The sequence below is a fragment of the Patiria miniata genome, unplaced genomic scaffold (assembly GCF_015706575.1).
Source record: "Patiria miniata isolate m_02_andy unplaced genomic scaffold, ASM1570657v1 HiC_scaffold_24, whole genome shotgun sequence".
Lineage (NCBI taxonomy): Eukaryota > Metazoa > Echinodermata > Asteroidea > Valvatida > Asterinidae > Patiria > Patiria miniata.
In genome coordinates this window covers 4,156,038-4,183,765 of record NW_024037063.1, presented here as the reverse complement: position 1 = coordinate 4,183,765, position 27,728 = coordinate 4,156,038, and the positions used below count along the sequence as shown (strand labels likewise).

The window sequence follows — 27,728 nt, the reverse complement described above, 5'->3', positions numbered from 1 at the left end:
AGAGTCAGGTTCACACATTTACAAACATCCTTTAGAAAAAAAACTCAATAGCAGTTTATGACAGAGAAAAGTAAAACGTTCATTTGATCTAACAACTGTGACTGGTCATCGTAGAAATGTACACAACCAAAAATATTGCTGCAAAAATACATGTTGTTTTCAACCACAATTGCAATGCTTCAGTAGTTAGCCGCAGTTCTCAATTTCCTTATTTCAGTTCCTGAAACTAGCATTTGGTCAAATTTACAATATGCACAAACGAATACCAATACCGAATACTTTGTTGCAGATTCCACAAAGAGTCAAATTTCATATCCCTCACTTCATTGCATTTACTTTCTGAAAAAAAGCATCATGACGATTTCATCAACAACCTCCTAAACCAGGATATGAAACAGTAAACGGCCTTCATCTCCCTTTGACTGATTTAACCTGCACTGTGTGAGATGAGGTCACCCAAGAGTTGTTTACGCTTTTTTCTCACACCGCACACACACACACGCGCGTTACTGTGTACTTGGGCCATTGCCAAGTCTAAGCTATAGGCATGATTCCTTCACAAATGTGAGGCATTGTTTGGGAAAGCTTGCACAATGCCGTCTCATTAAGCACTGCCCATCTGTCACGTACAATCCGGGTTAAGCATTCAGGGATTTTTACTCAAAACAACTGCATTTTTGAATAGTGGAAACAATGTGCTGAAATTACGTGCTGCACGTGACTGAAACAAACAACTTTTGTTGATGATTTCTATTTTCCTTGTTTACTTTGTTTTTCAGGGAATATTTTTATACTTGTTCCAAAAATAATCCGGTGTTGCAGACTACATGTATACAAAAATGCGTGTCATTCGACAATGTCACTCAATTTGGAAGAGCTAGTGCTTTCTTCTAGCTAAGAGGCCTAAAAAAAACGCTCTTAAAATAAAACAAAGTACTGAGCGGTTACACACCATTACAACTGAAGGGGAGGAGTTTGCAAACTGACCCCCTCATTACAACAAAGTGCCACATACCCTTGTTTACAATTCAGCTTGTCATGTGGCAGGTCAACATGAAAATCTACCACAACAAAGTTGTTGATTTTACAGGTAATTACTTTAGAGAGCAGCTGTAAAGAGTTATTGTGGAAAACAGCTGTTGTTTTCAGAAGGGCGTACACCATAATCGGTTTTTAACATGAATGTACATTGTAACTCATTGCTCATTCAAATGATCATCACTTTAGTATGTACTGTGAATATAATAAACTTAGGCATACAATAAATTCAGCACCAATGTGACTGAATCATGGGTGCACTGTATTTCAATCCAAGTACTTGGTATAACTGGGGAGTCAGGTTGGCGTAGCAGTTCTTTCCTCGCCTTCCACCGCTGTTGACCCCTGGTTCGATTCCCACCAGGGCCAATACGTGGATTGGGTTTTCAGTCCCCACCTGATTCCGTGGGTTTTCCTCAGAATTTTCTTCTGGTGTTTTCCTCCCACGTCTAAAACTGTAATTTCTTCACACTGTCTTCTCTTTACTGGGACCCATGGGAGACCAGCGGATTCCACTGAATGGGCTACCCAGTTAAAATAAGAATTAAATATATAAATAAATAACATTTTCCTACAACCTCACAGACTCCTCCAAAAGCCAATTTGAAAGAAGATTAACTTTCATTCCCTAGCAAAATTTACTGGGAACCATACCCATCCTGGCAAATTCCAACACCATGGGAAACTGCACAAACATATTTCTGACTTTGATTCTGGAGGTGTGCCAACCCAATGTAAAAGACTGTCAGTTTAGGGGTACTGTACCCATCCTGACAGATTCCAACAAAACATGCCGTTGGGGATTGATGGGTTGAGTTCTGTTAGGGTTGTAAACCAAATTACTGCACACTTAGAATGGATGATGTGATATTTTTATAACATATGCATGTATACGTGTATGATCTACATGTACCTGTTATTATGAGCATTCTTTGTATAAACTAATCACTAACAACTTTGTCATATGAAATTACATCAAATGCACACACGCACATTCTTGTACCATTGTATCCTTTAATAGCCCGTCAGTTTACGTTATAACTTTCCTTTGCTTGATACCGACACCTATAAATATCTTTAAAATGTGTGCTGCCTAACACTGTTTAATCTCTCTACACGAAAATCATTTCGCTCCGACACCCTCGTGGCGGGTTTTTGTTGACACTGCTGCCTCGCCACTTCCGCTTTGCTTAACAGATTTCAACAAGGCCAGCCTATTTTTTTTTCTTTTCCGTCGCAACAAACACACATCGCGGGAATAAAGGTCCCAGCCAAGCCCATATAGTCGGACGGTGAACATGAACGATGTAGACACGCGGCACTTCACCCTATTATTCACATCTTGCGATTCATGTTTTTTTTTCACAGAATGCAGTCTCGGTGTTTTGTGGTCGTGCTGAATAGACTTGTGCTGTGTGTCTGAATCGTCTTATTCTGGCTGTGTGTGCATTTGTCGTTAAGGGGAAAAGCTCCCAATGTGTTTTGTTGAATGTTCACAATGCACACATACTGTTAACGATGAGAAGTTAATTTAAATGCTAAGCAGATATCAGTTACCAGCCAAAATGTACTGCATCATATCCATAAATTGTGCCTGGTCCCCAGCAAATTTGTGCAGAGCAGTATTTTGATGCATAGCAGCTCAGCTAAGCATGAAATATCAAGAAGTCCTCCCCGCCCCTTCAATCAGTGTTGTCAACAAGCCTGGGTGGTTTACGAAACCTGGGCTTTCCTTCAGCTTCAGGCTCCAGCTTTATGATTTTTCAGGCCGCTGGTTAGATTGACTTCTGCTCAACAGAGTTGCAGTTTTCACTTAAGGAACATCAAATCTTGCAGTATGACTTGTGCAAGGCCAGGTTTATTTTGGGCAGTGATTTCATCTGGAGACAGAGATGAAGCCAAAGCTCAATATAAAGCCAGGATTTTGCAAAAGCCCTGTTTTTGCAAGGAGGAACCAGGCACATATTGACATCCTATTGACTCTGGGGCCCATCCGTGTGCATGTCCTTGTAAAGCCACCTTGCAAAAAAACCTGTTTACAACGGAGGGACAGCTGGCAATCAATAGGAGAGTGTCTAGATACCTCCAGAGAAAAACAAGGGGGCTCAGTTGATGCCAAGTTAACCCTACTGTAAGCATTTTTCCAAGAAGCAATACTGAATCCTCCAAAATCTTCCAATGTGTAGCTAGAGCCAACTGGTCCTTCTTTGCACTTACACTATTAAGGGGCCCTCTTTTACTAAGTAAATTTTGTTGGAACATTCCTCAACCCTGCACAATCATATTTTCATCAAGGAGAGTTTACAAAAATTACCTACAGAAACTACCTACAGCACTACCTTGCTATTCTAAAGTTACAGTCAACTCACTAATCAAGATGCAGCCTTCTGGCTCAATACTATGATGTATAGACCTTTATCTTGCTGCCACCATTTCAGTCATGCGCCCTGTATCCAATAACAGTACTGAATGATAATTTTTTGTGCAAAAAGGAACCAGACTATTTTTCCTTCCAGCCTCGCTTTGGTTACGTTGATTTGAATGGGGAAAAAAATCAAAATGGCCGCAACATGATAATGGTCTATTGGCCAGAGATACACATATGATTCCATTTCAATCAAACTTCCTGACAAAAAATACCTGACCACTAGCACTCACTCCTAAATAAACACAGTTTCTAAAAAATTCCTCCTTCAGAACAGAAGATTTCAAAATGTTTTTCTATACCGGCCTATTTCAGGCAGCCCTGGTGCACTGACATTGCACAAGAAATACTTCCCACCAATTTGTTTTGGTTTTTGCAACCGCTGAAAAGTAATTGATACTGACCGACAGCCCGAGTTACTGCGGATCGTTTTTACATGTTTTCAGACACTTCCTCAGAAGTAAGCCTAAACTGGATTATTTACTCTTGCAGTTCGGAAGACATTTAATACCGGAATGCAAATCTATGGAAGCGGGTTCAATTCTTTGCCACAGTGTCTGAATTCTGCATACAGTTACAAAAAGGAAAGGAATGGTTCATGTTTGTGGGAGAACACTATACCAATCCTATAGTGTATAGCACACAAGGCACAATTGTTTTCATTTTCTAGTAGTCACCAACATTTGAGAAACAAACTGCATATTCTGGCTAAACCATTGTCCACAAAGGAAGGAATGATTTACATGTAAAGTAAACGTTGCATTCTTTCAAGAAAATTTGTCCTGCAAACCACAATTCCACCTACACAAAAATAACTATAAAAGAAACAATGTTGTTTCTCTCCAAGAAAAACAACAATCTAGAACTCAAACAATATGCTGAACGTACACCACACTGGCTTAAATTTTCTCCTGTTTTTGTGAAAGAGAAAATGTTGACCAGCATGATTCATCATAATCAAGGTGCAATACAAAGGGCCTTCACCACAAAAAATAATAATAATACAAAAAAAAAATTCTCAATGTCAACGATATCTCTGAGCCAAAATGAAACTTAAATTTGTTGTTTAATGAGCGGGTCGCCCAGAAAAACACCGTGGACCTCCCCAGCATGGGAAAACTATTTTCACATCTTCCCACAATGACATTGAAGAAAAACAAACAAATAAATAAGACTTGTACTGAAAAACAACTTCAATGAGAAAGTACACATTTTGTAAACCTAAACTCTCACGGGGCCGCACTAGGCTCTGCCTTGCAAAACATCTATATTTGCACAAGTTGGCAATTATATGTTGAATTTTAGGATTCACTTCATCCACAGTGTCATAACTTCATCCTGAAAAATCAAACTTGTAAATTTTCTAAAGTAGGCCTATCTGATGACTTCTGAAAAAAAAAAAACGTTGAATGTCAAATAACTTCAACATAGGTCAGTTCGTTAAAAAAAAGGGTAAATTTGCATACGTTTGTAAAGTGCAGGTACAGTGCACGTGTGAAAAATTGTCATTAACTAAAAGGCGTGGGTTGAAAACAATCATACAAGCTGTTTACTCCTACTCTGTGGGACGTAGTAAAATGTTACGACTTTGTTTGTCATCCAGAGGCAATTTCCTGATAACTGTTCTAATGTAAGTAGTCTTTATAATGTACGTATGTAATCTACGCATGTAAATAAGACTACGCAAATAAGACTTGTCTGGAATAGAAGTAATTACAATCTGTATACATGTAGATTGTGATTCCAATACAGTACTCATAAACCAATGAATAAAACCTGAACTAATAGAACAAGACTCAAGTAAAAAGTCACATTTTATTAATTAATAAAAGCTTTTATACTGCAATGAAATGAACATCATCTTCTGGCTGATTGCAGTGATAAGTATATTATTTTTTTTTTAATGTGACACATGCCAACAGGGACAAAAAACAAATTCCACAAACACATTCTGACTTGTCCAATGTACAACATTATTCTATGTCATTTTTTGTTACAATCCAAAAATACATGAACACACTTCTTAACTAAATATTAATATTTGGTATTTAATCACCTAAGAAAACAAATAATGTGAATATACTGCCACACTACCACACTGCAGTGTTTCCTTTTTCCTGCTTGCTCCATAGCTTAATATACCTGTGTGTGTTTTTGTCATTTGTAATTAAATCAACTGACCCCAGTTCTTTACCTAACATTCCCCCGAGCTCACCCCATTAATCCACCGAGGAAGAAAACACTTCCTCGTCGATTAGATTATCTAGTTCCAGGATCTCTGCAAGTGGAGAGGACTTGTGCAAGTCTAGGGCAAGCTTGTTGTGCCCGAAAGAGAAAAATATGTCCCCACAAACACTCCAGTCAGGGGTGGCTTTTGTCCGACAGCGCGAGGAAACGGGTCTCAATTGTTCGCCGGCTTACAGGGTTGACAAAAACAAGTCTGCCTGAGATGGCCATCAGGCGATGGGTTCTAAGGGCCACCGCGTACGTTAACCCCAAGACGCCCGGCCAATAATGCGCCCGGTCCGAGGTCCTTCACAGTGCCGTGACTTAATAGCCGGGCATTTAGTGCAAATTACGACGGGAGAAAAACGAGACAGGGGAAAAACAACAAGAAGAGGGCTGGGAAAGAAAACGGTTCTGTGTGTCGCACCAGCGACGACTACCAACAACAAATTCCAGACTGGTTATAACCCCCTAGTCTGTATTCAAATGGAGATCACGGTTCCATTGTGCCGCGTTTCTGAGAGGATTTGGGCTTAACAGTGTGCAAAACACCAGTGAGACCACACACTAGGGGAAGTGTGTGTCTAAGCCTTCGCCTGACAGAAAAACAACTTGATGATGAAGTTAATGAGTCCTCTCCCATCTGGGAAGTTGAGTCTTTAACATGTGATTCATTACTTGTAGAATACTGGAATGGATGATGTTTAAGAATTTGGCAAAACAAGTTCTTTAAATTATACATGTGTTTTCACAATTAAGTAACAAATCAAAAGTGGAAGATTCAGCTTAAATTGAGATCCAAGCTGTTTACAAATTTGTAAAGAGTGGAATTTAAGATTAAAGATAGGCACCTATATGCTATGAAGTTGAAATCAGACACAAATTCTTCTGATTTCTTCAGTCAAAAACACAAACCCCTCTACTGAACATTGAAATTACCACCAACTTAGAAAATGGAAATCCCATAAAAAGACTGCGCTACTTTTAACAAAATACAGTACTAAATATCAAAATCACAACTCTCAAAGAATCCAGTAAACATGTTTGCTGAATTATCAGCAAGTCTAGTGATAGTTTGTAATAAAAATGTGTAATGATGAGACATAAGTTACATGTATCCTTGTTGAATATAAAAGTCTGAACTTAATTTAGGTTGACTGCATGGCAAGTGCAGTGTGCTGAAGACAAATGAGAATAAAATTCAGAAAAAAATATTCTTTCGCTTTCAGAAAGCTGCTTTGACTTCAAATCAAGCAATTTCCAAAAGTTTCAAAAAAATTGAAGGAAACTAACATTAGTAATAATAGTATTAAATAAGTAGGATATTAATGGGTCTACAAAAGTGGTTAATTTTTGCACACAACAAAGAGCCTATGGGCCTACCTTACTGAAGAAAAATGGACAGTGCAACGTGCTTAAAAAACTGAATTCAAATATTGGCTCGAATGTGTTACAGATCATATTTAACTGTGACTAACTCTTTTGAAAAAAGGTTGTGTTATTTATGTTGTTTTGATTAGTTAATTTAGTTTCTCTGAACAACATAATGCCGTCAAAATTACAAGAATGAATCACATGTTTACTACAACGGTTTCAGATTCATTCATAAAATTCCAGTAACTTACCGGACACGGGGCTGAGTTTCGTCAATTCACACCATCGCGTTTTCCACTACGAGAAGAAAAAAACACACAACCAGAGCAAAAGCCAATAAGTAAACCACCATGCCACGAGCAGGAACTTTCAAAATATAGCGGTACATTCCGGGGAGTGGAAATACGGGACCTGTCTTACCTTGCGGCCGCGTCGAATTTTCAGCGAGCACTGGAGTAGTGGGTTGGTGTGGTCGGCCATTTTACCACCGAACGGCCCGACTGTAGCTCCCCATAGCGCTAACGTGTTTATGCGCTGCGTGTGCCCTGTACGCGTGTTTTTGAGAAGACGTACCGTACCAACAGAGAAAAATACCCGTCATGCACCGCTACCCGCTCTGAAAACAACAACCCTGAATGCAAAAAGGGGCATAAAAAATTGAGTCACCCGTAAACAACTTCAGCATGAGGCCAGTAAAGAATGATACACATGATACTGCCCATGTCAGTTTTTATTATTTATGATGGATATACCTAGATCATCTCTGGGCGACTCCGAACTAATTGGGAAATAATGGCGAGCCTTTTGACTTTGATGACTCGACGCGCAGTTAATAAAAAACAGTTTATGCTTTTTCCTGGAATCAAATTACGTTGCCAGGATGACGAAATTGGGCCGGTGATTTATTTTTATGAGTATTTGGCAAAGTGAATAAATAATTAAACAATTGAAAAAAAGGCAAATAAACATACGACTACATATTTATATGGGTATGTGGCAGTTAAGACTATCAAAAGTGGGGAAAATAATAAACGGACGAATGCAGAAAAACAGATGTAAGATTTATCGATTCTTAAATGAGTCATACTACAAATTAATATTCAGCGGTCTCAGTGTACTTTTTAACCTTTTTGGGAGGAGTTTGAAATTATCCTCATTTTCATGAATAAGGTTTATGATATGACAACAAATTACATAATTAGAGATTTTTCATAAGTGTATGGCATTGGCTTCAAATCAAGTAATTTACAAAAAGTATCAAACGTTTTGAAGTAAAATAATAGTACCGGTAAGTAGGTAGCCTGGGAAATTAAATGGGTCTAAAAATTGGTTATTTTTTGCACACAACAAAAAGGGCCGTTGGCCTATATGTACCTTACTGAAGAAAAATACTAACGGACAGTATACATGTACTAGGTCCTTTATTAGAAAACTGAATTTGTATTTTTTTCAAATTATCCTCATTCTCAGCAGACTGTCTCATGTGGGCTTTATATAGGACAACAAATTACGCCCTCTGTTGTCCTGTGAGGTTTTTACAATAATAGCCTATCTTTAAAAACATAATTTTAAGAGAGGGACTGAAACCCTACTGCCTCTATGTCAGTGTAAACTTTAAAATATTTAATTTTCATTTGGTCATTTGTAAATGCTTTTTATGATTCTTTGTAGAATTTAAATATTAGTCTTCAGTGTCGATAATTGATTTCATTCTGCCTCCATTAACCCATAAAAACTAACAAACTATTGGATGCCGACCATTTCATAGGAAACATTTTTCGCCAGTAAAGTATCTATAACAAGACAAGATGCATGATTGGTTGGAAGTTTATTTTCGCCATGATTCCGGCCACAATATCAACATCCGATTCTGATCAACTCAGATTCACCTTCTTTGTCTGTCAAAAGAGGGCGCTATGCAAAAAATCAAAAAATCAAGTCACCTCTAGCTCTCGCAGCTCACCTTGAAGCCTATTATTGTAGGAATGGACCAAGGGCGTATCCGGGGGTCCCCAACGGGGGCAATTCCCCCCCCCCCCCAAAAAAAAAACCGGAAAAAGAACCCTTTATTAAGTGACGTCGCAATAAAGGCAGGCACTGTACGAAAGCCCTGTAGTGCCATCAAGTATATATTTCGCCAAGTTCGTTTTTATGAGTTATATATTTCGCCAAGTTCGTTTTTATGAGTTATATATTTCGCCAAGTTCGTTTTTATGAGTTATATATTTCGCCAAGTTCGTTTTTATGAGTTATATATTTCGCCAAGTTCGTTTTTATGAGTTATATATTTCGCCAAGTTCGTTTTTATGAGTTATATATTTGGCCAAGTTCGTTTTTATGAGTTATATATTTGGCCAAGTTCGTTTTTATGAGTTATATATTTCGCAAGGTTCGTTTTTATGAGTTATATATTTCGCAAGGTTCGTTTTTATGAGTTATATATTTCGCCAAGTTCGTTTTTATGAGTTATATAGTGGCCAAGTTCGTTTTTATGAGATATATTTTACGGAATTACGGAGTTTTATGAAGTTACGGAGCCCCTAAAGGGACATCCAAAATTATTTTTTTATCTCGTGCGCACGACATAATATCTCGTGCGCACGAGATAATTATCACTGGCGCACGACATATATCACGTGCGCACGACATAATATCTCGTGCGCACGAGATAATTATCACGTGCGCACGACGTATATCTCGTGCGCACGACATATATCTCGTGCGCACGACATATATCTCGTGCGCACGAGATAATTATAAGCATTAACGGAGCTTGCGCATGTCGTGTGCACGAGATATATGTCGTGCGCACGAGATAGTATGTCGTGCGCACGAGATAAAAACATAATTTTGGATGTTCCTTTAGGGGCTCCGTACCAGACACGCTGCTTTCGTTACAAACAAACTCGTCCGCTGCACGTGCAGCAAGCTCCGTTAATACTTATAATTATCTCGTGCGCACGAGATATATGTCGTGCGCACGTGATAATTATCTCGTGCGCACGAGATATTATGACGTGCGCACGAGATATTATCTCGTGCGCACGAGATATATGTCGTGCGCACGTGATAATTATCTCGTGCGCACGAGATATTATGTCGTGCGCACGTCATATATGTCGTGCGCCTGTGATAATTATCTCGTGCGCACCAGATATTATGTCGTGCGCACGAGATAAGAAAATAATTTTGGATGTCCCTTTGGGGCTCCGTAACTTCATAAAACTCCGTAACTCCGTAAAATATATCTCATAAAAACGAACTTCGACAAAATGTATCTCATTAAAACGAACTTCGAGAAAATGTAACTCATAAAAACGAACTGCGAGAAAATGTAACTCATGAAAACGAACTTCGAGAAAATGTATCTCATAAAAACGAACTTCGACAAAATGTATCTCATAAAAACGAACTTGGCGAAATATATAACTCATAAAAACGAACTTGGCGAAATATATAACTCATAAAAACGAACTTGGCCAAATATATAACTCATAAAAACGAACTTGGCCAAATATATAACTCATAAAAACGAACTTGGCGAAATATATACTTGATGGCACTACAGGGCTTTCGTATATCCGAGATTGAAATTCTCGAGTTTTTTCTCCACGTACCTCCTCGTAACATATCCATTCTACTAAGGACAGGAAATCCAAAGTGCGCGTGCGCACTAGCCTTAATACCAGTAATGACTCTCAGTTTGATAAGAAACTTACAACTTTTTAATGACTCCAAAATCGGCAATTCAATTTTTTTTCCTAACCTAATAAATAGTTAGTAATTTTGTAAAGTACATTCAAGTTAACCAAGAACCAAGGCCTATCGCATTTCAATCACATTGCAGAATATTCCTTTGTACTGAAATTACGAAATCGGCGACGTGTGGAATGGATCCAAGGTGAAAACGTTTCCATGCCAACGTAAATCGGAATCGAGAGCAAAATGCTTTATTGTTGCCGCACTTGAAGTATCGATTTGCACAGGAAACATAAACAAATGTGAGTGGATAGCTTATTACTCAGTTCAGCGAACGAAAGGTGATTAAATAAATCATTTCGTCACTAAAAGCGCGCACACGTGTTGTAATATTAGCCAATCAGAATACAGGGCGCATCAGCTCGAACTTTCTGGCCTTTATTCTGATTGGATGGATATGGCCACGCGTGACACAAAGTCATATTGTTGCATGCCGCTGGTGAGCGATATAAAGCTCCTCTTGCGATTTCAGTTTTCCTGTAATTTATCGTACACCCTTTGACGTGGAGGTGTTCATCATGTCTCCGAGTATGAAGTGTACACTACTGGTCACTGTGATTTTCTCAACACTGAGTATTGAAGGTAACGAATTGATTTTCATCATTTTTTTCTTTATTCATACTGTTAGCATAGCAAGCATGTTTTTTTTCTTTTCTGGGGCACATGACATCTTTAAGATCCGTGTAAAGGTACATTGCCTTTTTGGTCAGTTCCTGCATCGTTTTTTTTTTCTTGGGGGGGGGTAAATGGGTAACAATGTGTTTTTAGCGTGTTAAAATTCTATTGAAAATTTGCCTTAAACAATTGCATGGCCTGATTCGCGTCAGCAAAGAAATGCGACCATGGCTTTTTTGAACTTGCAGAGAAATAGAAAAAAAAATTTAAAAAAATCAAAATACTGGAGGAATATTATTTCGTGTATATTGCCAAAATGATCATGGGCGTCGCCAGGATTTTTTCTAGAGGGGGCAAAACATATTTTTGCCAAAAAATGCCTGTATTTCTCAACACATTCTCGATTTATCAGTTATAGAGGGGGGCAGGGACATTTTGCCCCCCCCCCCCCCCAACCCATTACATTTACACCACTATGACTTCGCGCCTCTTTTTCTTTCCTTTTTTTCTCGTTTTTTCTTTTTCATCCTTTTTTTTTTTTTTTTTGTGCAATTGCCCCCCCCTTGCCCCCCCCCCCTCGCGACGCCCATGAAAATGATACTCTTTTCAGCTATATAGGCAAAAGCACGTGCAATCTTAACAAAACCGTATGGCAATTTGCGCATGTACTTAAGTTTTAACGACATATTGTATATTAGAATAGTATTCATAAGAATAGTATCATAAGAATCGTCACTTAGCAATAGACCGGAAGTGTGCAGTCAAGGTATACTTTTACACGGCATTGTGGGATAGTTTGAAGGGCATGTTTGTGCAAGGCACGCCTACATTCCAGCGCATCCTAATTTGAAGCTCGGCTAACAACTGCATTTAATTACCCCTATTTTAAAATAAATTACAAACGAATGTTGCCCTTTTTAACCCAAAAAAGTATTTAAAAAAGATGTTACATTATGCCCTATAATTATAACTATTTTGTCGTCCAAGTTTTTGGTTTTCATAATGCACTACTCGAGAAAATGATATACTAGCTGAACGAATTATTTAAAATTTTGAAAATAATATCTCTTACTATATATCATGTGCCTTTTTTGTTTATTACATAAAAGAAAATTGATGGCTCAAACTAAAGGTAATTAATTAGCAATTCGATCGTCAAAAAAATTGTGTCAATGTGCCATGTCCGAAAGACGTGGACAGTGTTGCTGATGTAATAAAATTCGTAATAAATAAAACAATGATGTAGTATACTCCAGCAATTTGCAAGCTACATTTCTTGTAACCTGGCAATGAATCGTCTACAAAATATTGATGAATGGATTTGCAGTCTGCTGCCTTCAATTTAAAAAGGTCTTCGGTCCCATACTTAATTCTGTTTCAAATAAGATCTTGAGCAGAGCTGTTTACCTTATAAAAAATTGCACGCCAGTAATGGAAAATGAAGAGGATTTATATAATGTTTATGGCCTCGACAATTCATATGCATTTAGCTTTGTATTGTAGCAGGCGATTCCATGTCCGCAATTACGAAAACAATTTTCGTTATTGTACGTGACGTTTGATATATCTTCTGAGTATACGTCGAGCTGAAAATCGATAGACTCTTAAAACACAGTGTGAACAATTTAGCGAAGCCATTGTTCTTGTTAAACCGATTTATATTCAAGCCTAATTTCAATGACGTCTTGCTCAATCCATTTATTGTGAAATGCCGTAACAAAAATCAAACAAATTAAAAACATCGTAATGATATTTTTTCAAGGGAGTTCAGATCTTGTGAATTGGACCGGTGTATTAAAAAGGGTTGAGGTTAAGCCCACAATATAAGTATTATTGACGAATGGGCGCCAGCGATTACACAAACTTCCCCTGCTATCGGTGTACGACTTAAAAATCTTTCAAGAATTTATATTGATATGTTTTTTTCCCATATGAATCCCGATTTCCCCCCTCAGTGAAAAACGAATCAATAACGGATTACTTCACGTTATAGTTGGTTCACTTAAAACGTTGAAGCTAAACTATTTTGCCGTTGATAAAAAAAGACATCGATCGAGCGAACCGTACCCTGTCCCACAGCGGGCCTACACGATGGAAGAAAGTGAATAATGAAATGATTCCTTCTCAAATCTGATGCTAAAACAAATATTTGGTCAATTGAGAGTTTAAAAAATACAGTAATAACAGTGTGCCAAAAAGGGCAACATTCAGAAAACAAATAATTAAAACTTTTTAATGTTTTTTCTTCAATGAAATTATAAATTACATTAAAGCCTGACTGTTTCTCAATCCACTCCTTTTTATATACCCAATTCCACTTGGATCCAGAAATACAATCAGTTACGCGATAGGGTGTACATTTTACTTGAGCCACTCTCACATGTGATGTCACCAACTTCAATGCATATTGCTCAACCCAGATTCAGCATGTCCAGGTGAGAGTGGCCAAAGAAACATTTACAACCTTTCGCTTAATTGATTGTATTTCTGGATCTAAGGATCCAAATACGAATAGGGTAAAAAGGAGTAGATTGAGAAATAGTCAGGCTTTAATGTAATATATACATGTAATTTTATAGAAGAAAAATATATTAAACAGTTTTAGTTACAGTGTATTTGTTTTCTGAATGTTGCACTTTTTTATTTCAAAATTAATGCTTAATTAATAAAACATGAAACGATTGCATCACGGGAATGAGAAATAAGACCTTTTCCCTATGATTTTTGGAGACGAAAAAGTTTGATATGGGTAGGTTGGGTCGAGGTTGTGCTATGGGCTTGATGGAGCTGTGTTGAATTGGGTAGGGTTCGAACAGGCCTCTGCTTGTAACTTTTTTGTTTTCAATGAGAAAATCGTCATCTCCATCGAGGAATTAAACACGTGCTACATTTTTGTTGTTCTTTTGGTGTAGCAGTGTTTGTGTTATCATACCAAGTCTGCTTCATCGGATCCGTGTATGATGCACGAACAGGCAACCAGCGACGCTGGTTCCTACCCAATGAGGATCCCTGCGAGTGCACAGCCATACGTCTCGGAGGCATGACTGTTAGTGACCCGTCCTGCCAACAGGTTGCGCCCTACTACTTGAAGGGGTTCATCCTTAGTGAGGATCCCGAGGAAATACGAGATTTCTTGGATTGTCCAGGTAGGCCTAGACGAGATTTAAGTTCAAATCCGATCAGAATTTGAATTGTTCTTCTCAGTAGCCGAGGCAAGGCCTATTAATTTTGGTCACCTTGCTAAAACGCTGTCTTGATGTATGGAGGTTTTAAAACCAATTATTCATCTGTGAATGCTTGTCAGTATCATTTTGACGTTTTTCCACGCAGTTTCGTCTTCAACGGCATTTTCTACTTCGACGGCAGGTTCTTCTTCGACGACAGTTTCTTCTTCGACGGCATTTTCTCCTTCGACGGCAGGTTCTTCTTCGACGACAGTTTCTACTTCGACGGCAGTTTCTTCATCGACGGCAGTTTCTTCTTCGACGGCAGTTTCTCCTTCGACGGCAGGTTCTTCTTCGACGACAGTTTCTTCTTCGACGGCATTTTCTACTTCGACGGCAGTTTCTTCTTCGACGGCAGCTCAGGGGTGTTTGGAGCCCTTGGGCCTTCGAGACGGCACCATCCCCGATGAGCGTATCACTGCCTCCACTACACAGGGATCATTCGCTGCCTCACACGGGCGCCTTGGATACGATGGTTTCTGGCGACCAACCAAGTGAGTATAATCCATGCACTTACCGTATGACTTCCAGACTTTAAATTTTTGCATGCCCCTTCTCATCTAAGTTTGACTCGTCAAAACGCTCCAAAAAAACTTCCCCATAAATTCTGAATTAGCCACGCAATATTATTACGGAGTTACGTACAAGCGTAGATGTGGGACCATCAGATTCTTCGTTTGGTATAGTGGAATCACTAATGGTTGATAGGGTCGCAAGAAATACCGAAATATACAGAGTTCATCTTGGTAATGTTCATCCAGACAGAGGTCTGAAGTCATGATGCACGATTCCAACACAACCTGCAACACTGCACACCTGCATGTGTAATGGCATTCGAAGATAGTCCGATATCCGAGAAGCCCATACCAATTCAGTTCAACACCAGCAGTGGTCGAGTACACTTTATTTCTCTATAATTACCTTCTTCCAAGTTCATTTTCGCCCTTTTTTTTCCCTCGCCGTTTACACCAGCCACGACTCGGGTGCCTGGATAGAGGTAGACCTCGTTCGCGATACCCAGGTTTATGGCGTCATCACACAAGGGTCCAACGAAAGCTACTTTCGTGTGACCCAGTACCGCGTAGCCTACCAGCAACCGAGCGCTCCCTACTCTCAACTGTACGCGAAGAATGACAAAGGGAGTATCGAGGTAAGCGAATCTAATGTTGAACAAGATTACCTGAACCAATATAATTGTTTATTAGTATATGTACATGGAACCACGCATTCCCCAAAACGTCCAAGACATTGTAACTTATAATTGTAACGGGCTGATGAGGGAAGATTAATTGTAGAAATGTTTAATTGTTTTTTTTGATGTGATGAAACACAGATCAATAACGCTTGAGAAACTCAGGTGGAAAAGGAATACCGTGTATTGGGTTTTCAGTCCCTATCATACCTGATTGTGTGGGTTTCCCCGCAGTATCATTCAGGATTTGGGGTTTCCCCCACCTCTTGAACTGAACATCCTTCGTCTACCATGGTATAAGTGTCCAAGCTACATGCCTTTCGAGAATCTGACCCTCTTTTCATTCAGTGCCGAGTTTCCAGCCATCACCCTCTTGAAAATGATACGAAGATGTTACTCACCTCTTTGATCTCTCTCTTGCAGTTCATCGGTAACGAAGAAGATGCTGAAGCAGAAATCACCAATTTCTTCGAAGAGAGTGTCTTGGCTACCCGAGTGCGTATCGAGCCCACGAAATGGTCCAACAAAATCGCTCTGCGTTTCGAGTTGCTTGGATGTCCTCTTTACCTTAATTAATTCAGCGGTCGTGCTGTCAAGGGCGGATCCAGGGTGGGGCCTAACGGGGGCCACGCCCCCCCCCCAAAAAAAAACCGAACCCAATTTTATGTTCAAGTGACGTTGCAATAAAGGCAGGCACTGCGTACACCACCATCTTTTCCTCAAAAACAATTGGTCAAAGTGGTCAGAAATTGCCTCAGATCGCACCACAGAGCATTTGAAGCGGGCCCTTTAAGCCTTTAAGCGGGCCCTGAACCCCACGCCGTCATTTTGTGGACCCACTTTGTGGGAGACCAAACAATTTGTTGGCCCCAAAAAATTGTGTTTTGGATCCGCCCTTGCCTGCTGTCAGCTATAGGGACCAACCTCACTGAGCTATTGAGCACATGTACTAAGCACAGAAAAATTCACTAAAATGTTTTCGAAAATCAGAAATAATTTCTAATTAGAAGCTCTTATATACCAGTTTCGTGAGGTTGCACTGAATACGATGCAGTTGAACACCTTTACAACAAAGTTCTTGGGACTTTGCAAATTACATTGTTACAACTGTTACCTTGTATTAATAGTATTGGAAAACAAAGGAAAACAAAGAAAAACAAAGACTCGGGACCTAAAATAGTGCTTGTAGCAGTATCTTGTATTAACAGTGCTCTTCTAATCAGGGTTCGACTGTACATGCCAAGCTGAGATTTCGTTCTAGTCGAAGTAGAAAGTTAGAAGTAAAAAATTACGTGCACTTACATACTTGAGTTTGGTTTATTATTAATCACTGCACTTTCAGTATTACAAGTTCAACCACAATGTGCACCCTTGGATACGAGCCCATAGTTTTGTCCCCTTCATCACAAGCCTCTTTATGACAAACAGCGCCATCTTGTGTCAGCTGGTTTCCAGGTCCATCTGCCTTAAAAAGCGCTCTCGGGTGTCAGATGATGTCCCTCCTCCCCCCTCCCCACTCAATCATGTATAAAAGATTATGCTTACTTTTTCATCAAACGTCAGACGATAGACCTTATTCATAGCAGCAATCTTTTAGGGAAATGCATGTTTTGCTGAGATATGCATGGGTGGACCTTTGTTCATTCGTTGTTACTGATTTAAAATAACAAAAGATGCCCTCTAATATGGCCGCTACGCAGAATGTCTATTCAATTTTGCAAAAGATAGTGTTTGTATCAAGACAAAAAGAACCAATATAAAAATATTAACAAGCATTCCGGTGAAGTAATACTGTAACAGATTGTCTTGTTTATTCAGTGTGTGTCAGTGTGTACATGTTACAGGAATAGTTACACATAGTTGTTCGCGTACTTCTAGCTCATCCTCTTCTGTAACACCACAATTTCCTGACGATTACTACATCGTAAGCTTACGATAGCAACCTCACGGTCTTCGGTAACCCGTTGTTGTATGACAAAAACATGGCAACCAATTGACCAATCAACAGCTTAGGCCGAATTTCTGCTCGAAATGACGTCACAATTTTTAAAGTCGACTCCGATTGGCTGGCGTGCGTGGTTGCATAACATTTGCATGTTCAAATATATCAGACGTTCGTAGTGTGGCTCTGCACACGTGAGCGTCTGATTCTCGGACTAACTGAAACTTGGCATTAAAGACTGAAATACCATAACCCTTAAAAATAACAATCATTATGAGTATTTGCATACAAGACATGAATGGTATATTAATGGACTGCTTTAAAAAGCAGATGAGATGCATTTTCAATACGTAAAAAAACATGTCTCGTAATAAAGAAAAATAATCACTCGTGTACCATGCACAAAAGTTGCATGGCAGTAAATTTCATGCAATAAGCATCATCACAAAAAGTCCGGCTTGTCGTATCCAAAAAGCTCAAAATCTAACTTGTATAGTTCCCAAAGCCTTTGCAGCGAGGTTTTGGTTACCTGACCAAAGTACGCATTATAGACTTGGGAGCTGTTAGTCTGGTGCTCATCGCCAGTTGGGAAGTTAGCTTTGTCCTGTACCTCTAGTGACGTCAGCATGTATCTAGCATCGTCATCAACAGTTTCGAGCTTCCCCAAGTAATCGTAGTTGACCTGACACGGCGAGCACACCTTGTGAATCTCCAGCCAGTGGGAATCGAAGCCCACCCTCTCTGTTTGGTTGGTCAGATAGGCCATCCACTCATACCACGTGATGTTCTCACCGGTTTGAAGGTCTCTTGTCGTGGCGTTCTTGCGGTACCGCTTCATGATACCCTTAGCGATGTCCTGAAAGTGCTGTTCCTGTCGATACACCGCTTTTCCCCCAAATTTATCCAGATAGGCAGATAGGATGCGGCGGAACGGTTGACGGGCGTACATGAACTTGGTGTAAGTCTGCAGTTTGTACTTCCGCGCGGCCGGGCTGAGCTGGATGAGCCTTTTCATCTTGTTCTCCATGTGGGCTTCCGTTAGTGTGATGCCTGCCGTCTGGTTGCGAACCCCTCCCAGAACCATGAGAACCCGCTTCCAGTTACTGCATGCAGTCTAGATTTTTGTAAATGTACGAACAACAAAACAGCATATGTTTTATACTCTCCACGCTCAAACCAGGAATTGGCCTACCTGCTTGTGAAATGACATTCAGCTGAGAGTATTTTCTGCCTTGATAATTTTTGCCAGCAGTGAATTGGAGCACGCCTCCTCTCGCTCGAGGTTTGTCCCCCCTTGTGCTGCCCCTCCCCCTCAGAATTTATAGGAAGGCAAAAGTGATCGAGCTTTCGTTTAAAATCCATGAGTCCCCCTCAACAACCCCAAATCCCCCGCGCGCCAGTTACGCCATTGTTTTGCAGCTCTTTTAACATTGAAACCAATGAAGGCAATTGGTGTATATTTTTTATCTTTAGACTTCAGGAACCTTGTTTAAAGAATGAGTCAAACATACCTTTGGGACTGAGCAGAAGAGGATCTTATACTTGTCGTCCACAAACATGTGTCTCAGAGTGATGGCGTTGATACTTCCTTGGGAGAGCTCTGGATGGTTACTGCAGACTTCTCTGAGATGTCTTCGGCGTTCTGACTGAACGACAGCCTGTTGCTCCATAAACTCGTCTGGTGCACTTATTTCGCCGTTGTCTTGCTCCTCATTAATTTGATTGGGGATATGGTTGAAAGATGGGATGGTTATGACTATGTTGGTGATGGTGATGACGATGGTGTTTTTCGATGATTGAATTTTTTCACTCTCATATGTCGTGAAAGCGTAAATAAATTTCAAAAGGCAATCTTTTCTCATCGTTTACTCTTCTACCTTTAACTGGTGATTTGACATGTGACTTGACATGTGATTTCACATATGATTTGACTTGCACTGCATGGACTAGATTACAACTCTGTGACATCGGAGATGGTGATAATGATGTGGTGATGTTATTGGTGATCGGTGATCGGTGGACTGGTGGTGATTAGGATGATTTGAAGGACTTGCAACACTTTACCAAATCAAAACTACGTAGACTATGGCAACTTGTGACTGCGCAAAATTCACACCCCGGGTCGTCGGTCAAACAAAATAGACAAACACAAAGACAAAATACAAACTTTTTGTAGTGCATTTTGGCTCTCTCCTCCGTTCTTCCTGAACTCGGTCTGCTGCTGAGTTGGCCCACCATCGAGTGACGTCCCGGCCTGCGAGTGGCTCACATTTACTCGGTGCTGCTGGCCGCTGATTTGCGTGGGCTTGAAGATGGTCGGGGCTGAAATAATACGTGGACAAATCCTGTGACATACAGTGTGGGATGTATTCACCTACCAACCAAGATTTCCGCCCATTCCAAAAAAATAAAAAAGATTTAGATTGCAAAGCGGTTAAAGCGTTCGGAAACCTATAGTTTTATAAGTTCTCATTCCGATTCACAGTCCCCTTCTGCTTACAGACGATAACATTCATGCACCCGTTCACATCTTTAATCCCCTTCCCTTGTGATGTCCTTGCCGAAGTTTGACTAGCTTTCATCGAACACACACAATTACCAAACCAAACTTCAAAACACATTTCTTTCACTGATACTTCCAAGTCTTACCTTTGATATCGGTCCATTTGAGGATGCAGACGATGAGGCACAAGATACAAAACAGGGGTAACAGTTTGGAGTTAGGTAGGCCACAAACTCCCATCGCTCAAAAATGAAATGGTCGTCAGCACAGGTGACAGTTCCTTGTATTCACATCATCAGAACATCATTCTCAAGAATTCATCAACGGGTACCGGGCACTTGAATCACCAACAGACGCCTTACGTATGTTCAGAGATAGTCAGTCTAATATCTCGATCGTTATTTGTTACAGAAATATGGAAATACCTTCTTCATATTCTACAATTATAGCTATAAATTTAAGTCGATCTGTTGACCCTCGCTACCCGTTGTCCCGACGAACTTTCAGAGGCCCAAAACTGCAACTCACCGAAGCTCCAAGATCGATAGTTCCTTTTGTGCGGCGACGACTGATACAAGAAGCCAAACTAGTAAGGATGATCTCCCTAGATAAAAATGTTCACCCCACGTGACTACAAAGGAAAAGAAACTCTTAAGATGCAAAGGTCAGTAGTGAATTCAGAGCGGTATAAAGCCGTGCAGTCCCGCGGCTACTACCTAACGAGTGCAGTGACGGGACAAAACAGGCTAGTCATAATTTCATAAAGTGGTTACTTACAGGTTCCATTATATCTTTCATTATCTTTTTGGAAGAACATACTATTCCTCCACGATCTGCTCTTTAAAATTGCATGATGATGTGTCCATGCAACTTTTGTGATACGTTAATTTTCATGAGTGCATGGTATGATATTAATGACTCAGAGGGTGTTCTTTGTGATTTAAATCTAGTAACAATGAATGCACAAGACGTTTACTTATGCATATCCAGGCTCTATATAAAACTATTGCCCTCTGACTCCGCCGTAATGCATAAGGTCTATATCACGATGACTGCGTTCAGATGCCATGGTTGATTGCACCATTCCTTGTTACTGTACTTATTAATTAGTTATCAATATGAATGAGTGCCAGTTTAGGCTACAAGGCACACCGGCTTGAAACTTGTATCTGCTGTAAATAAGTCTGACTGGAGCCAGTAATGTCAGTTTTGAGGGTATCCTGAGCTTCTAAGAATCTATGGGTACTATCGATATAAGGATAACACTTTACAAAATCGTAAGGTGAGGCAACATATCTCTTGAAAACGAAAGTCGATCGGGAGGAAAATCACTTTTAAAGACCCTTGCACATTTTTTCCAAGTCATTCTTTTTCTGAACTGGCCGAGCCATTAACCGACCTATCTATGACATGTTTGCATGAGGGTGTTCCATACCAAGTGGAAAGCTGCAGTCATTACTCCTGTGCCTAAAGAAACCAGTGTTACATCTCAGTTTTTATCAAAGTCGAAATAGAAAGCCAGCGGCGTAGTGAAGGCATTCCACCCGTAAAAAGTTGTTACCCACCACACCACTGAGCGCCACATATTATCCAATATTGTCCACTTTGAAGAGCGCCCCATTGGAAGATGGTGTCCACCCCCCCCCCCCCGATGGCCGCTACGCAGTAGGCCGACAAAAAAAAGTAGTGTTTGTGTCAATACAAAATGAATCAGTGTTAAACTCAAAACAAGCCAATATTAAATAGCCCCAGGCACGTCGATGAATTATGTGTAACAGATAGTCTTGTTTATTCAGTGTGTGTACATGTTACGGGAATAGTACACAGTTATCTACTCAATTTTTCAATTTACTAGACATGTATTCTGAACTCTCCAATAAACCAATACAAGGTGGGATTATATCAGTACAAGACAGTGATATTTAAGTGAAGAAAATAATTAAGGTAGGCCTAAGTACCACCAGTAAGAAATAATAAATGTACTTTGAAGACTATTAATTAAATTAAGGTTAATATAGGGAATAAAAATATATATTAAAGAGTACAAGGCTGTGCACTTAAGCCTAGGCTTGTAGGTGAAAAACCTGAACATCTTCTAGTATACATGTACAACGTAATTTTAGCCAGACACACAAATAAGAAACAAACGAAACCTACGTAGTAAAGTCATATCATAAACCAACCTGATGGAAGATGACTCAAAAAAATATACAAAGATAAGAATGAAAAAGAGGGACGAACTAAATAGGTCGTTCTAATTCTTCTTCATCCTCTTTTGTAAAACTACAGTTTTCCTTACGATTCATCATTCGTATTAGATAGCTACATGTACCTCGTCAAACAAAAGACGATAACACTTATTCCCCATAACACTATGCCCTCTACCGAGTGCATACACAATGATGAGGCACAAACTGATGATGAGTCTTTGGAATAGCCACTTGCAAAGCAACCGATTAATTATGCAAAACAAGACTGCGTGACCTCGAGATTCTGACCATACAATTCTATCACTTCTTCGGTAACCCGTTGTTGTATTACAAAAACATGGCAACCAAATTGACCAATCGACAGATAAAGCCAAATTTCTGCTCGAAACGACGTCACAATATCTATAGGCCGCTCCGATTGGCCGGGGGGCAAGGTCGCACAAAAGTTGCTTTTATCAGACGTTCGTAGCGTGGCTCTGAAAACGTGAACGTCTGATAAAAACAATTTTTGTGCGACTGAAAAACTTTTGTGTAAGACTGAGAAATAACCCCTAAAATAACAATCATTATGAGTTTATGCATACAACATATGAATGGTACATGAATATTAAAGGACTACATCAACAGAAAAAAGAAAAATATTAACTTGTGTATACCATTAACAAATCTGCATCATATGATCAAAGAAACGGTGACGGGTTGTCGTACCCAAAAAGCTCAAAATCTAACTTGTACACTTCCCAAAGCCTTTGAAGCGAGGCCATGGTTACCCGACCGAAGTACGTACTATAGGCTTGGGAGCTGTTAGTCTGGTGCTCATCGCCAGTTGGGAAGTTAACTTTGTCCTGTACCTCTAGTGACGTCAGCATGTATCTAGCATCGTCATCAACAGTTTCGAGCTTCCCCATGTAATCGTAGTTGATCTGACACGGCGAGCACAGCTTGTGAATCTCCAGCCAGTGGGGATCGAAGTCCGCCCTCTCTGTTTGGTTGGTCAGATAGGTCATCCACTCATACCACGTGATGTTCTCACCCGTTTGAAGGTCTCTTGTCGTGGCGTTCTTGCGGTACCGCCTCATGATACCCTTAGCGATGTCCCGAAGGTACTGCCCCTGACGGGAAGCCGCTTTCCCCTCGAACTTATCCAGATAGGCAGATAGGAGGCGAAGAAACGGCTGGCGGGCGTACATGAACTTGGTGTAAGTCTGCAACGTGCGATTCCGTTCGGCCGGGCTGAGCTGGATGAGCCTTTTCAAGCCGGTGTCCATGTGGGCTTCTCTTAAAGGGATGTCTTCCGTCTGGTTGTAAACCCCACCCAGAACCATGGCAACCCGCTTCCAGTTACTGCATCCGTTCTAGATTTTTGTAATACCAACAACAAAACAGCATATGTTACTCTCCACGCTCAAAGGAGAAATAATAATGACATTCATCTAGTAGTGAACATGCCCGCTGCAACATTTTGCACAGTGGTATGACTGCCAGTAGACATTTGGGCACGTCTTTCCTCGGTCTAGGTCTGTGCCCCCCCCCCCTCCCCTTTTCCAAATTTATGGGAAGGTAAAACTCGCAATGGTGATCCAGCTTTTGCTAAAAATCCACTGAGTCCCCCTCAAGCACCCCCCCCCCCCACCGTGCACCAGTAAAACTATTAATTTCCTTATAAATAAAAACTGAGGAAAGCAATCAGTGTCGATTTTTTATGTTTAGACTTCAGAGAATTGTGTTTAAAGAATGAGTCAACCATACCTTTGGGACTGCGCAGAAGATGATCTTAGACTTGTGTTGCACAAATAAGTTTCTCAGGGTAATGGCGTTGATACTGCCTTGGGAGAGCTCTGGATGGTTACTGCAGACCTCTCTGAGATGTCTTCGGCGTTCTGACTGAACGACAGCCTGTTGCTCCATAAACCCGTATGGTTCACTTATTTCGCCGTTGCCTTGCTCCTAATTAATTTGATTGGGGGTGTTGGTAAAAGATGGGATGGTTATGACTTTGATGGTGATGACGATGATGATAGTTGTTTTCGATTATTGAAATGTATTTCACTCTCATGTCGTGAAAAGCCAAGTATTACAATAAATTTCGAATGAATCTCTTTTAAAGGGAAATCGTCGTTTATCGTCTACCTTTAACTTGTGATCTGACATGTGATTCAACTTGTGATTGGTATGTGTTTTGACATGTGATTTGACTTGCACTGGACTACATTACAACTCTGTGACAGCGGAGATGGTGATGATGATTTGGTGACGTCATTGGTGATTATGATTGTAAATCCGGTGGGGATAGCGATGGTGGTGGACTGGTGGTGAATAGAATGACTTACAACAATTTTACCAAAGTAAATCTAGACATGTAGGCAATTGTATAAGGGCGTCTTGACCGCACAGCAACCTCAGGTCGTCGGTACGGTCAACCAACTATACGTACATAACATTATACCGTTATACATGTATATATTATAGCTGTTATATATTTAACAATTGCTATTATTTCAAATTCTATAATTAGTGTCATTTGTCTTGTTTTGTCTTGTATTGTTGGGCACATCCGCCACAAGCTTCTGCTCCTTAGGATGCTTCCTCCACAGAGTGGAAATAAATGTTTTATTGAATTGAATTGAATACTGTATAGACAAAATACAAACCTTTTGTCCTGCATTTTGGCTCTCTCTTCTCTTCTGGAAATCATTCTGCTGCTGAGTTGGTCCACCATCGAGTGGCGTCCCGGACTGCGAGGGGGTCACACGTACCCCAAAGTCTACTCGGTGCTGGTCGTTGATTTGCCTTGGCTTGAAGCTGGTCGGGTCTGCAATAAAGTTGTGGGATATATTCACTCACTCACTAAGATTTATGCCCAAGATAAAAATGTTATAGATTACAAAGATGTCAAAGTGTTCAGAAGCCTATATCAATTTACACTGGGTTGGATCAAGGGCGGATCCAGAACACAATTTTTGAGGGGGGCCAAAAAAAAAAAATTTGGTCCCCCAAAAAAGTGGGTCAAAAAATTACGGCGTGAGGTTCGGGGCCCGCTTAAGGGCCCCGAACAAATTTTGGATTCTAGATGCTCTGTGGTGCGATCTTAGGCAATTTCTGACCACTTTAACCAATGTTTTTTGAGGAAAAGATGGTGGTGTACTCATTACCTGCCCTTATTGCGACGTCACATAAAAAAAAAAAAATTGGTTTCGTTTTTTTTGGGGGGGGGGGGGGCATGGCCCCCTTTGGCCCCCCCCCCCCTGGATCCGCCCTTGGGTTGGATGAGAATCCGGGGGTTCCTAAACCGGTTCATATAGTCCCCTCCCGCTTAGACAGACGACTTATGCACCTGCTATTACAATCCCGGCCTTCAAACCCATGCCCTTAAGAGGATCTTGTCCATGGTGTAGTTGAACTAAGTTTCATCCTGGTTTCATCGAACACACACCGTCAACCAAATCATACAAACTTCAAAACACATTTCACTTTGGAAAAAATGTTGCAACCTGACGCCACTTCCGCGATTGTGTACAAAGTCTATGGAGAGTCAAGAACATTTTTTAAGTATTTCCTAACAAAATTGGAAATATTTCTCAGTCCCAGATTCATGTCTTATCATCATTTTTGCAATGAATTACCTTCATTGAGATGATCTATGAAGAAAAAAAGTGGCGTTAGGTTGCAACATTTTTTCCTTCTCTTTTACTGATACTTTCAAGGCTTACCTTCCATTTTGGTCCATGTGAGGACGCAGAAGACGATGAGGCAGAAGATACAAATCAGGAGGCTTAGTTTGGAGTTATATAAGCCACAAACTCCCATCGCTCAAAAATAAAATGGTTCTTAGCACAGGTGGCAGTTCCTTGTTCACCAACAGATGTAGGCAGCTGGCCAATACAGATGTTCAGAGATTGGCATCACGATCATAATCCGATATAGTAAACTAAAATTGCTTTCTTCACATTCTTCTGTTAGAGCAACGAACTGAAACTACATGTATGTAGTCTGTTCACCCACGCTACGAGCTTTATTGAGAGGCCCAGAAAGTCTCTCCCAACGATCAATAGTTCCTTTTGTGCGGTACGTAAACCTTATCAGTCAGATGATCACGCTGAATTGACTTCGGCCAAACCGCAGTCCATCATAAGAAATAAGTTAACAATGTTAACCGGACCATTTTTTCCAAGAGTGTGTCTCTAATAAGGCTAAAAAAAAAAGTCTCCGGTTTCTGGTATGGAGCTTGCCCAAAAAACGTGGTGCGGCGACGCGGCTTTTTTTTTTTTACCTGATTTTTTTGCTTCAAATGTCGGCTGATGACTGCAAATGGTGCCCGACTAAACTTAGTGCAAATATATGGGAGTCCAGAGAGGCCACATTATTATTATTCTGGTTTATTCATATAAAAACACGAGGTAGGCAGCCACAAAAGAGTCGCTGATATAACCACGTTTACACTTTACAGGAATTAAAAAATGTTAAATAGCAGTTAAAAGGAGTAGAAGCATAAAATTACAACAAAGTATAGGATCATGTATACAGCACAAAACAGCACAATATTAAAAAAAAGTGATTTATAAACTTTTAAAAAAATTCAAAATTGAAGACAGATCATTCAGGGAAGAAAGCTTATTCTCGACCATAACCCAATCTAAAAACACGTTAAAATTGTGCAGCAGCAGGATTCCAGTCAAACCAGTGAGTTTGGCGATTTTGAGACATCATCTTTCATTGAAAAAAAAACTTTTTCATTCTGCCGACGCGCATGGCTACGGCGACGCGCGCGCATACCAGAAACCGGAGACTTTTTTGGGGGGCCTTATAATTATAGGCCTTGTTATGCTCCAAGTCCAAGTCCTTTGTGTTTCTTTTAATCCTCTTTTCGTCGTTCATCATACGTGGGGCAGCATGCTTCCGAGCAACAGTAATTCAGTTTACTTCTGTTGTCCGTATGACCCGTTTAGTGTCGTTAGTTTTGTCCTTTGTTTGTTCCCCTTTCACGGCCTAGCTCCCCTCCTGCATACACCACCCTCATTCTTTTTTCGTTTTCCTTAATGTTTATGTGCTTTTTTTTATTTGTCATATTTGTTTGTAAGATTTGCCCTGGTCCAACAAATAATAGTAATAATAAAAATAATAGTGAATCCAGAGCAATATAAAGACGAGCAGTCCTGCCTGTATCTGACGATAACGTGATTTCAGTCTAAGGCCGATTGTTAAGAGTTATGTAATACTATA

The 27,728-nt window shown here is 40.2% G+C and overlaps 4 protein-coding genes across 6 annotated transcripts in view; 1 reads left to right on the top strand and 3 right to left on the bottom strand.

Annotated features, from left to right (window-relative positions):
• Nucleotides 1-7,891, bottom strand: part of LOC119732430 — a 30,948-nt gene extending 23,057 nt beyond the window's left edge. For both annotated transcript variants that reach the window (XM_038205943.1, XM_038205945.1), the window contains exons 1-3: nt 7,816-7,891; nt 7,484-7,694; nt 7,315-7,360 (exon numbers count right to left, since the gene is read on the bottom strand). In XM_038205943.1, coding sequence (XP_038061871.1) covers nt 7,315-7,360; nt 7,484-7,543 — 106 coding nt within the window. In that variant the 5' untranslated portion in view covers nt 7,544-7,694; nt 7,816-7,891. The remainder of the gene's footprint in view (nt 1-7,314; nt 7,361-7,483; nt 7,695-7,815) is intronic.
• A 3,418-nt stretch (nt 7,892-11,309) lies between these two features.
• On the top strand, nt 11,310-16,605 carry LOC119731643 (discoidin, CUB and LCCL domain-containing protein 2-like). Of its 2 annotated transcripts, none has more exons than XM_038204844.1 (5): nt 11,310-11,404; nt 14,353-14,583; nt 14,876-15,155; nt 15,634-15,811; nt 16,277-16,605. In XM_038204844.1, the coding sequence occupies exons 1-5, from the start codon at nt 11,341-11,343 to the stop codon at nt 16,427-16,429; spliced, it is 906 nt and encodes a 301-aa protein (XP_038060772.1). In that variant the 5' UTR covers nt 11,310-11,340; the 3' UTR covers nt 16,430-16,605. The 2 variants fall into 2 exon arrangements, with proteins under 2 accessions (XP_038060772.1, XP_038060771.1); XM_038204843.1 differs by having other exon boundaries at nt 14,350-14,583.
• A 1,037-nt stretch (nt 16,606-17,642) lies between these two features.
• LOC119731642 (carbohydrate sulfotransferase 11-like) lies at nt 17,643-20,884 on the bottom strand. The gene is made up of 4 exons (XM_038204842.1): nt 20,445-20,884; nt 19,963-20,117; nt 19,307-19,504; nt 17,643-18,909 (listed from the first exon to the last, which is right to left on the bottom strand). The coding sequence occupies exons 1-4, from the start codon at nt 20,536-20,538 to the stop codon at nt 18,238-18,240; spliced, it is 1,119 nt and encodes a 372-aa protein (XP_038060770.1). The 5' UTR covers nt 20,539-20,884; the 3' UTR covers nt 17,643-18,237.
• Nucleotides 20,885-22,063: 1,179 nt separating this feature from the next.
• LOC119731641 (carbohydrate sulfotransferase 11-like) lies at nt 22,064-26,557 on the bottom strand. The gene is made up of 4 exons (XM_038204841.1): nt 26,219-26,557; nt 25,160-25,320; nt 24,258-24,455; nt 22,064-23,863 (listed from the first exon to the last, which is right to left on the bottom strand). Exons 1-4 carry the CDS (start codon nt 26,313-26,315, stop codon nt 23,189-23,191), a joined length of 1,131 nt encoding a protein of 376 aa, XP_038060769.1. The 5' UTR covers nt 26,316-26,557; the 3' UTR covers nt 22,064-23,188.
• Nucleotides 26,558-27,728: the final 1,171 nt, after the last annotated feature.

Bases quoted from the DNA above. Each gene is read 5' to 3' on its own strand.
- LOC119731643 (XM_038204843.1), top strand. From the start codon at position 11,341: ATGTCTCCGAGTATGAAGTGTACACTACTGGTCACTGTGATTTTCTCA. The intron at 15,156-15,633 runs GTGAGTATAATC...CGTTTACACCAG, and splicing joins GGTTTCTGGCGACCAACCAA to CCACGACTCGGGTGCCTGGA. The intron at 15,812-16,276 runs GTAAGCGAATCT...TCTCTCTTGCAG, and splicing joins ATGACAAAGGGAGTATCGAG to TTCATCGGTAACGAAGAAGA.
- LOC119731642 (XM_038204842.1), bottom strand. From the start codon at position 20,538: ATGGGAGTTTGTGGCCTACCTAACTCCAAACTGTTACCCCTGTTTTGT. The intron at 20,118-20,444 runs GTAAGACTTGGA...GTATTATTTCAG, and splicing joins CAAATGGACCGATATCAAAG to CCCCGACCATCTTCAAGCCC. The intron at 18,910-19,306 runs GTATGTTTGACT...ACAAAAATCTAG, and splicing joins TCTTCTGCTCAGTCCCAAAG to ACTGCATGCAGTAACTGGAA.
- LOC119731641 (XM_038204841.1), bottom strand. From the start codon at position 26,315: ATGGGAGTTTGTGGCTTATATAACTCCAAACTAAGCCTCCTGATTTGT. The intron at 25,321-26,218 runs GTAAGCCTTGAA...ACTTTATTGCAG, and splicing joins CACATGGACCAAAATGGAAG to ACCCGACCAGCTTCAAGCCA. The intron at 24,456-25,159 runs GTTTGTATTTTG...CAAATTAATTAG, and splicing joins GCCAAAATGCAGGACAAAAG to GAGCAAGGCAACGGCGAAAT.